Consider the following 10,441-nt stretch of genomic DNA (forward strand, 5'->3'; position numbering starts at 1 on the left):
CACACTGTCTACAGCTAAACAGTTTGGAAAGCCAAGTCTCACCCTACACCCTTCCATAGCTCTTACTGTCAATCTTGTTTCTTGTAGAAACAAAATAACGGGATCTTCCTTCTTGACCAAGTCTCGAAGTGTTCGAACACCCCGTGGGTTCCCAAGCCCACGTGTATTCCAACTCAATATTTTCATGGCTTTCGGCAGGGCTGGCAACCAGCCTCTGCTGATATCAGTTTTGACCTCCCATCGCTGATCCCATTTCCTACATCCTCCACCTGAATACGTTTGGGCACCCTTGCTAGATCATCTTCCTTCTCAACCTCCCCCTTCCTTTTTCTCCGTTGTGGCAACTCATCTATTGATAATTCAGCAACTTTACCCTATTTTCCTTGTATCTTCCTCCATCTTTTTCCCCATTTACTCCCTGTTTTGTGAATCAGCGAAATTAGTGGCTTCTCAGTACATATTTCTTTCCCTTTTTCTTTTTTCTTCCCAGTTTCAATAACTCTTTCCACACCTTCCTGTGTACCAGACTGCATGGTGGAAATTAGCTCAGGACACAAAGAGAGCCCTTGCTCTTGTTTTTTACCCTTAGCCAACTCTGCAGGAACTTCATTTACAGATTCATTTTCTTTACTCCCAGTAGCCAAGTCTCTCATCTCAGCCAGACTAGAGGGCACCTCAGAGTGATTTTCAGTTTCCATGTTCCCATCTACCAGTCCCCTAGCCTCCTCTTCTCCCTTCTCCATTTCCCTACTATCTTCAGTAACTTCAGTAACCTTCCTTTCCCCCTTCTGACTACTATCCCGATGTTCCCACCTCCTTCCGCCCTCATCCACTGCCCATAAGGGAAACCCTATTCTTCAAACATCTTTTGATTTTTTGCCCAGATCCTACACTCCCGATGACTATGACCCAACTTACCACAACAATAGCAAAAATTATGAAGTCTCTCATAAGCAAAACGAACCCAACATATTTTACCCATCCCCATATCCATCTTCTTCCCCCTAAGTAGGGGCTGCCCTACTTCAATTTCTACTCTCACTCACATATACTTCCCTCAGTTCATCTCCCTTTGATCAATATCCACCTCAAACACTCTACCGATAGAACCCCCAATAAGATTTCCAATGTGCTCATTTCTAGCTATCAAAGGGAGGCCATATATTCTTACCCAGAACAGCGCCACAGTGAGCTGAATCTGATGTACTTGCTGAGTAGCTTCAATTTCCTTCACCATCACCAAGCTTTTATCAAAAGCCCAGGGACCCTCCCGTATAACCTTCTCTTTATCTGTCGCATTTTCGAACTCCGCCAGAAGTAGGGAGGCATTTCTCTCTCTAAACCATAATCGTTTCCCAGGTCTCCAAGCCTTTCTCATCGTCATTTTAAAAGCTTCTTTGTTGTAGTACGTCTCCGTCAACAACTTTAGAATCAAGCACTTCTCTCCTCTGATAATCGCATCATCTAGCTTCTGTGTATCCACCAGTATGGCATCTTCTTCCTGCTCTGTGAGAGATAGTCTCTCGTACAGGTTTTCCAGATTTCCTTCCATGGAAAGGAATCTGCAGAGAAATGGGAAAAGCCGTTAGCCCTGCACTAGGACAGGGGTGGGGAACTCCACTCAGAGAGAGAGAGGAAAAGGCTCGGTCTTTGAATTTCAGTCCTTCTTATTAACTACTAATACTATCCTACACATTATTTACCACTCTTCATGACCAAAGCCAGAAAGAAAACGAAAAAGAGTAATACCATAAACAAGTGAAAATTCTGTACCATGGAAATGGGATTTGTATTTTGCAATCTATATTGTAATTAACTAGGAGACATTAAGATTAGCTACCTAAATCACTAGAATTAACAAAAATAAAAAAACAACTGGAGGGGATGGGAGACATAAACATAAAGCAACAAATAAATAAAAGAGCCATCAAACAACTCTATGTGGTAGACACAACTATCATAGTTACTTCTCAAATAACTATGATCAACTATAAAAGTGTTAATGCTTATACCTTTACCTTGGAGACTTCTTTAAACCATATAATGATTTATTCAACTTACATGCATGGTCTTCTTTACCTTCAACAACGAACTCCTCTGGCTGATGCATATAGATAGTCTCTTCAACCTCACCATGTAGAAAAGATGTTTTAACACCAAGTTGGTGTAATTTCAGATCATGCAAAGCAACCATGGCAAGCAGCACGCAAATAGAGCTATGCTTTATCACTAGAGAGAAAACTTCATTGAAGTCCACATCTTCTCTGTGATTGTAGCCATTTGCAACTAAACGTGCCTTGTATCTTGCATCTTCAACACCCTACATTCCATCTTTTCTCTTGAAAACCCATTTGCATCCAGCAGTCTTCGTCTTCTTGGGCAATTTAACTAAATCTCAAGTTTGGTTCTTATGATGAGATTCAATCTCTTCAGTCATTGCTGCGCACCACTGTGTAAACTCCTTACTCTTGACAACTTTTGAATACGTGGAAGGTTCCTGAGTATCAATGTTCTTTGCCATAGTAAGTGCATACATCACCATGCCTGCATGAGCATATTTATGAGGTGGCCTAATCTATCTCCTCTATCTACCAGTAGCTATACTGTAGTCTTGCTCACCCTGTGCGCCGTTATGAGAATCATGTTCATCAACAATAAATGATCTTGAGTACCACTATGCACTCCTTGTGAAGCTTCAACGTGTAACTCCACCATCTTTCCATTACCCTTCTTTTCACTTGTGGAAACATTAAACTCCTTTTTCGAATTAAGCATGCCTTGTTCATCAAATGCAACATCTCTACTAATTACAAACTTGGGTGATTTAGGATCATTGCACCACAATTTGAATCCTTTCACCCTATTAGCATATCCAATGAATATGTCCTTTTTTGCCCTTAGCTCAAATTTACCTTCATTCACATGAAAATATGTAGGACAATAAAAAATTCTCAAATTTGAATAATCAGCAGAAGTTCCAAATCATACCACATTCAAAGTTTTCAATTCAATAGCCATGGTTGGAGAATGGTTCATCAGATAGCAAGTTGTGTTGACTGCTTCAATCCATAAATCTTTAGACAAGCATTCAAAAGCATACTACGGGCTCTCCCCAAGAGTCTTATTTATACGTTAGCTACTCCATTTTGTTGTGGGGTGTGTCTAACTGAATGTTACCTGACAATACCATCATTTTTGTAAAATTCATCAAATTCGAAGTCGTTTTACCTTTCTGCCTGTCTGATTCTCAATCAAAACTTTCCATTATTTACAATTAATAAATATGTCATTTTTTTTGCTTCAAAAAATAAACCCATACTTTCCTTGAATAGTAATCAATGAAAGTGAGTAAATACTGAACACCACCTTTGGATGGAAAGGAGGATGGACCCAAAGATCAGAATGAATGTAATCCAATATGCTTTAGGTTCTGTGAACACGTGTAATAAATTGAACTCTGTACTATTTCCCAAAGACACAATGCTCATAAAAGTCAAGTTTTCCCATTTTTCTGATCACACAACAAACCCTGCTTACTTAGAATAGACATTCATTTTTCACTCATATGAATCGAACGCATATGCCATAACCAAGTAATGTCTGAGTCTGGATCGTCTGAAATAGATATTGCAACTGCACCAGTCACTACTGTATTGCCTGTAAGGAAATAAAGACTATCAATCTTATATCCTCTCATTACAACCACAGAGCCCTTACTGACTCTAATAATCTCTTCTCCCGTGTACCGGGAACGAAGGGAAGCAAAAGTGCCCAAAGAAATAAGATTTTTTTTTTCAAATCCGGGATATGTCAAACGTTAGACAAAGTTCAGACAATCTCATCAAACATCTTAATTTTGATAGAACCAATCCCAACAATCTTATATAGGCCATATCGTTTTAGATTAAAACGGAACCACCGTTGACTGAATCATAGGTGTTGAACCAATCTCTTCTAGGACACATGTGGAATGTGCAAGCCGAGTCCATAACCCACTTGTCACCAATACCACTGTTAGCACCGCTAATTGCTAGGACAATATCTAAGTCGTTAGACTTTTCATCGGCAAAGCTAACAGCATTGGAGGAACTTTTACATTCTTCTTTTTTCTTCAGTCTTGGACACTTATTCTTCTAATGACCAAATTTATGATAATAATGACATTTAACATTTTTCTTGTTAAATTTCGATTTTGAGTTGCCTCTAGAATCCTAGATCTACCCCTACCCTTCTCTGAACCTTTTTCATTGGATCTACCTCTACTAAATGAACCTTTAATAAACAAGCCATCAGCTTGATTATCCGTGCCTTTTATACTCAACTTAGTTCTCAACTCCTTAGAATTTAAAACAAATTTTACATCTGCCAAGGAGATAGTATCTCTACCATATAATATCGAGTTTACAAAATTATCAAATGACATAGGCAACGAACACAAAACAATCAAGGCTTGATCTTATTCTTCAAGCTTAATATCAATATTCCTTAGATCCATAATGATTTTATTAAATTCATCTAAATGTTTAGAAATATGAGTACCTTCTTTCAATTTGAGAGTGTATAACTGTTGCTTCAGATATAACCGGTTGGTGAGCGACTTCTTCATGTACAGGCTCTCAAGTTTCTTCCAAAGACCGACAACAATCTCTTCATCAGTGACCTCTTGCAATACTCCATCTGAGAGAGAGACAACAGAATAGCACCATGTGCTTTCTCTTCATATTCCTTTGTCGGTGTAGGAGATTCATCCGACACATTCTCATCCAAGATCTTTGACAAACATTTTTGTTGTAACAAAGCATTCATCTTGATGAGCCATAAGTTGAAGATATTCTGACCATCGAACTTCTCTACTTCAAACTTTGTCATAATCATCTTTCAAGATCTTTCACAAAGCCTGTCTCTCTTATACCAGTTTGTTAAGATTAACAAGATATCTAGAGATGACTTTGCAATAGATTAGTGAAAACAAATAACAAAATCGATAATTACACACACAAAACACCAAGATTTTAGTGGTTTGGCTTAAATAAGCCTATGTTCACTAGTAGGGTCAGTCTTAATGAATTCACTATTAAACAAAGGTGGAGTACAAGAGATCAATCATAGAAGTCCTCAATCAAAGTCTCAATATACCCAATGAACTCTCTAGAATCTCATAAAAGGATTTTTTTTCTATATATTGGCTACAACTCTCATGTATCTCACTTTTAAAAAAATCTATTTATAAATCAAACGACATGAGAATTAGGTTTTTTGAACATTCAATCAAGCGGACTGTCTAGTGAATGTTGAGCGAACAATCTGTCTGAGGTTCGCTCAAGCGGTCTGTCGAGTGAGTGTCGAGCAAACAATCTAGAATGACGCTTTTTCAACGGGAATCAAGCCACGATTCCAACATATGCAAGGTATGGTCCTAATCAGTTTCTTTACCCTTTTGGCAAACTGACTAAAGTGGCTCGACAGGGGACTACAAAGCACAATTTGGGGAGTCTTCTCGCCAAGGTCGGCTCGATATTGCCAAAGAAGAAAAGTACATATCAATTATTTTGTTACTTGTTTACCAGACCCCATTAATGGCAATTAAGCTGGTACTTGTTTCCCAACAAGTTCACTCTTTTTCGACAACTGGCTTAGGCTCGTGTATATATATGAAGTCAGAAACAGTCTTTTAAGTGAAACCCAATACCTGATATGATCAAATTGAATTTGAACACTCAATTTTGCCACATCCATATGCAGTTTTTATGATACGGTACTCAACATACACACTCAAAACAACCAAAACAACCAAAGGAAATCATCCAACAACCAAACCAATTGAATTACCTACCAAAAGATTGGCATCCGCTAATGAATTGAGAAAAGGCAAAGGAAAGGGTAGTGCTTTAGGTGCAACGACAAGCAGGTACGTACGGTCTAGGCCAGTCACTGGTGCAAGAGATTGTTTATGATATATTATATGTTGCGTTTCGAAGGAACTATGCAGGTTGATTTTATTAGATATTTTTTATGAAATCCTCAGCATCCTTTCTTAGGAGATGCTTAACGAATGAAAGGAGATTAAAATTTTGTGAATAGAAATAAGATGATTTGTGAATAGTAAGGAGATAGTACTTTGAGTTAAGTATTATTGGGTTTTGAAAAAATGGAGAGAAAAAGTTAAGTAAAAAATATTATAAAGTTAAAATATTGTTATAATATAATTTTTATTTTGAGATTTAAAAAAGTTGAATTGTTTTTTGTTTGAAAATTTAGGAAAGTTGTAATGATTAATTTAAAAGTGTTTGTATTTGAATGATGTTTGGGAATGAAATCAGATAAGATGAGATGAGATGAAAATTATTTCCAAACGTTCCACGTGTGGTAGTCGAGGCACTTAATAGTCCTATATATAGTTTCAGTTCCCTTGGAGGCTCGAGTAAAAGCATGAGCATATTGATTTATTGTCAAATTATTTTCGTCAAAGCAACCATTTCTTTAGTTTCTTAAGAGTTATGAAACAGCTAGCTAGCTAGGTTAGTGAGGAGGAGGAGAAGTTTCATCTCTAATGGGAAAGAAAAAAGAGTGGAAGGATATATAGGGGATCAAAAACTCCACTCCAAAAGCTGACATGTCATTGTATATTTCCAAACCACAAGAACAAATTACATACCCAATCCTGAAACCAGTAGTAAATGCCACCCATTGATGCTCACTTGCTATTAATCATACCCAAATCATCTCTTAATAGTGTAATAACTGTGGACAATCCATTCAAATAGCATGATCTCAAGTCCTCAATCTAGTATTAATTTTACTAACTGGCTAAGATATATCAAAATTACATTTACAAGATACATATAATATTATAACTTAATGATAAAAAGACATATTTCAAACCAAAGCGGGCGAATGGCCTCCGCCACCGCTCCAATCACCACCACCACCGCCATCACCGCAGCCAAGGCAATTAATTACTTCTACCAAGCACAAGTATATTGAGGATATATATCAGATGGATAAAATTTAGGGGGACTAATTAATATTTTAGATATAATTAAAACTAGCATGACCACATTGACTCTCCCAAGCTGGCCTGATCCACCACCATATGATCCATGTCAAAGATGGGCTTGACATGTGAACCCATGAGCCTAGATGAGGGTGAGCCGCTACCGCTTGGGCTACCGGGGTGGAACCCATGGGGGGAGAATGATGCGGTCTGCCGCAGACGGAGGTGCACCACCTCAGCCTGAGCCAGTGCCAGTTGGGTCTGCAGCGCATCAATCTGCTGCTGCAGAGAGGATATGGCCCCAACGCAGCCATACACAGGGTCACGCAGCCTTGCATTTGCTTCATAAACCATGCTACTGACAGCATCACCTCGCTGATGCACTGGCAATTCCTGCAAATTACGTTTCACAATATGCAATTCCGTCTTAGCCATGCATGGCTCCAAACCAGCTTATGATATATTAATCATGACATGATTACTTTGATGATTTTCTTCAAAAAGCTAGCTTAGTTGCATGCATGCACCTTCATGTCTTGACCCAAAGGGGACAAAGCAAAGAAAATCAGGTTGGTTAGTTCGGGTAGTTGAATTATGGGAACTATTTTAGTTAAATAATGGCGGGGGACCAAATTAATTAAAAAAAAAGGAGTACTGCCTGAGTGCCTGTTTGTTTGACATTTCCCTTTTGATGTTTCTTTTTCTCAGTAAATAACATTAATTAACAATATATATATAAATATATATATATCATGTCTGTATCATGATGTACATAAGATAGATACACACGCTGCACCCACAGACATATCAATCTAATAAAATTTTACCAATGGCGGGCTAGAGCTAGATATCTATCATGTCTGCAAAATTACTTAAATGCCCCTGATCACTACCTCGTGCTCCGAGCTGTCAAGCCTTGTCTATCTTGGACTACGAAAAGACGAGGCAACTAATTTGAAATCACACATTCATAATCATATTTTCTTTTCTTTTCTTTCTTTCTAATTTCAGGGTCTTCATTTTCCAGGAAAATCTCGGGTAAAACGTATCTTTCAAGTTTTTGTCCTAATTCAAGACCCCGTTTAGAGATTCAGAAAATGTTTTGTTTCATCTTATTTCATCTCATACTATCATTAAAAATTTTTCAAATTTTCACACAAAATATAATAAACAATTTAACTTTTTCAAATCTTAAAATAATAATAATATTAAAAAATAATATTTTAACAATATTTTATTCAACTTTCATCTAAAACTATCTCATCTCATCTCTAAATCCAAACCAGATCTAAAATAAACTTTCAAATGAGAGATACTTAAATCACTAAAAATACTCCAATTCAGATAAAAATTTAAAAATTCTTTAATAAAAAATTCTCAGGCCATCCTCTTAGAATAATTCTCCATTAATAATTATATATAGTTTCCAAATACTCCTTACGATTTGGATATAGTATTAGTGAAATTACAGATCAGAGAGAGAGAGAGAGAGAGAGTTTATATGATATTTATAAAGTCCAATCAAGAGGTGGAGTTCTTTTTGGCACTACATAATTAAGTCTGTTGGTTGCTTTCTGCGTGTGCAACACAAACTAATGGGGGTTAGTGAGATTCTTTGCAAACACCATACACAAATCGATCCTAAACATTCAAAACGTGTCACAGATACGTACATTAATTTAACTTCTCATATACTATATATGGTTAGGGATTTGGATTGTTAATTTTTAATTAATTGGCATATTATATCATGTGTGTATCAGTACTCATGTGTCTCCATATACTATATATTTTATCCGGAAAATATTTTAATCACGAAAATTTTATAAAAGTAAATTTATAAATTAATGCACTTTAATGTGTATATGTCGTATACGTCACGGACCCAGTCGCGAGACCCAAACATCTATCTCAGAAAAAGAATGTTAACATTACGTGAACCTGAAAAGTCAGAAAATTAATAAGAAATATCGTAATTAGGGTATCTTTGAAAGCTACTTCAAAGCGATGAGAATTAGGTAGCTGCAGTACTCTTAGGACCTACAGTTGCAACCTTCAAGTTCGGGAATTAATGACTTGAACAAATGCGAACTATATATGATCTGGGATATATAATTCAAATTACGTACCATAATTTAGAGTAAAACTCCATTTTTTGAAGAAAGGCAGTCTTTTTATGCAAGAATATACAATTTCCTAATTCTAATTAATTAATTGTATGAAACATATATATATATATATATATTTATATATACGAAGGTAGGAATATTTAATTACCTGTAACATCTTGTTGACATTGCTGGCACCAAACACCTTGTGGACATTTGCAAACTTCTGGGGCTCATCTGCTGGAAAATAAGGAGCAAAAACACAATCCTGAGCGCACCTTCTCCTGAGCAGTTTGCATGCTGCGCAGGGTGAAGGGGCACCTGCTTTCCTGCCACTCTCCTTCATGCTATATGTATATACCTTGTCTCAACAACGTACGTAAGTGTCCTTGAAGATCTGCACCCCCCAACAGTGATCTCTAGTCAGCTTCTTAGTTTTTACAGGGCAGGCAGGCAGTACTCTTCCTGGAACTGGAAGGAAGCAAAAGACAAAGGCCTGCTGCAGCTGCAGCCTATCTAGGTGTAGATCGAGGACGAAAGACAAAAGGAAGAGAGAGATCTGCAGCTTTGTGACAAAAGGAAAAGAGAAAGAAACGAGATGAGAGTGAAAAGAGAATTTAGAGGGACCATGAAAGAGTCGAGGTGGTGGGCATTATATAACAAGACGGACCAAATTAATACATCTGAAATGGACCCCACCATAGAACCCTTTAGATTTTGGAAAGGCCTACAACATCTCTCATGACATGACACCTAATTTGGCGCCATTTTTCTGGCAAATTTTCTTAATGTACCACTTACATGCTTGATTCTTTTGTCACATCCAAAGGTCATATATTATTCATTCATTCATTCTTGTACTAATGATACTAATATATGTAGAGTAGTCCTAGAAATTGCAATTTAATTTTTTTTTTTTTAAATCATGAAAACCTGCCGAGGTGGAATTTAGGGTATCCAGCTTTTCACTTTGGACATATCCTATTTAAGGGGATCTCACCGTTGACCCCTTATTGTTATTATTTTACAATACATATATATATATATATATATAAACCTTCCTTCCCTACAAAATAAAAAAATAAAATAAAATTATAATATAAAGTATGATTAATGTAAAATTGAAATCAAAAAGTATCGCCTAATTAGTAGTATAAGTTATACTGTTGTGGGCAGTAAAAAAGAAAGTAATATTGTAATATTAATATGTTGCATGTACCCATTAGTATTTTATGGTGTGAACAAGTGGACTAAATCGTCATTTACTACTCTCTCTCTCTCTCTGTCTCGGCTAATTTGTGGACTAATTAAGTAGAAAGCCCTTTTTCTTACACAATAA

General features: G+C 36.8%; 1 protein-coding gene and 1 long non-coding RNA gene across 2 annotated transcripts; both read right to left on the reverse strand.

The window, feature by feature from the left end:
• Nucleotides 1-6,595: 6,595 nt before the first annotated feature.
• Nucleotides 6,596-9,748, reverse strand: LOC121266531 (LOB domain-containing protein 4-like). The gene is made up of 2 exons (XM_041170386.1): nucleotides 9,272-9,748; nucleotides 6,596-7,387 (listed from the first exon to the last, which is right to left on the reverse strand). Exons 1-2 carry the CDS (start codon nucleotides 9,446-9,448, stop codon nucleotides 7,046-7,048), a joined length of 519 nt encoding a protein of 172 aa, XP_041026320.1. The 5' UTR covers nucleotides 9,449-9,748; the 3' UTR covers nucleotides 6,596-7,045.
• LOC121266532 lies at nucleotides 7,453-8,173 on the reverse strand. Its single transcript, XR_005940818.1, has 2 exons — nucleotides 7,721-8,173; nucleotides 7,453-7,648 (listed from the first exon to the last, which is right to left on the reverse strand). It is a non-coding gene; the product is annotated as an uncharacterized LOC121266532 (long non-coding RNA).
• Nucleotides 9,749-10,441: the final 693 nt, after the last annotated feature.

This window comes from Juglans microcarpa x Juglans regia, chromosome 5D (assembly GCF_004785595.1).
Source record: "Juglans microcarpa x Juglans regia isolate MS1-56 chromosome 5D, Jm3101_v1.0, whole genome shotgun sequence".
NCBI lineage: Eukaryota > Viridiplantae > Streptophyta > Magnoliopsida > Fagales > Juglandaceae > Juglans > Juglans microcarpa x Juglans regia.

What these genes read in the sequence shown, in the direction of transcription:
- LOC121266531 (XM_041170386.1), bottom strand. Translation starts at nt 9,448, where the DNA reads ATGAAGGAGAGTGGCAGGAAAGCAGGTGCCCCTTCACCCTGCGCAGCA. An exon ending in ATGTCAACAAGATGTTACAG is followed by an intron (nt 7,388 to 9,271) that starts GTAATTAAATAT and finishes CGTAATTTGCAG; the next exon opens with GAATTGCCAGTGCATCAGCG.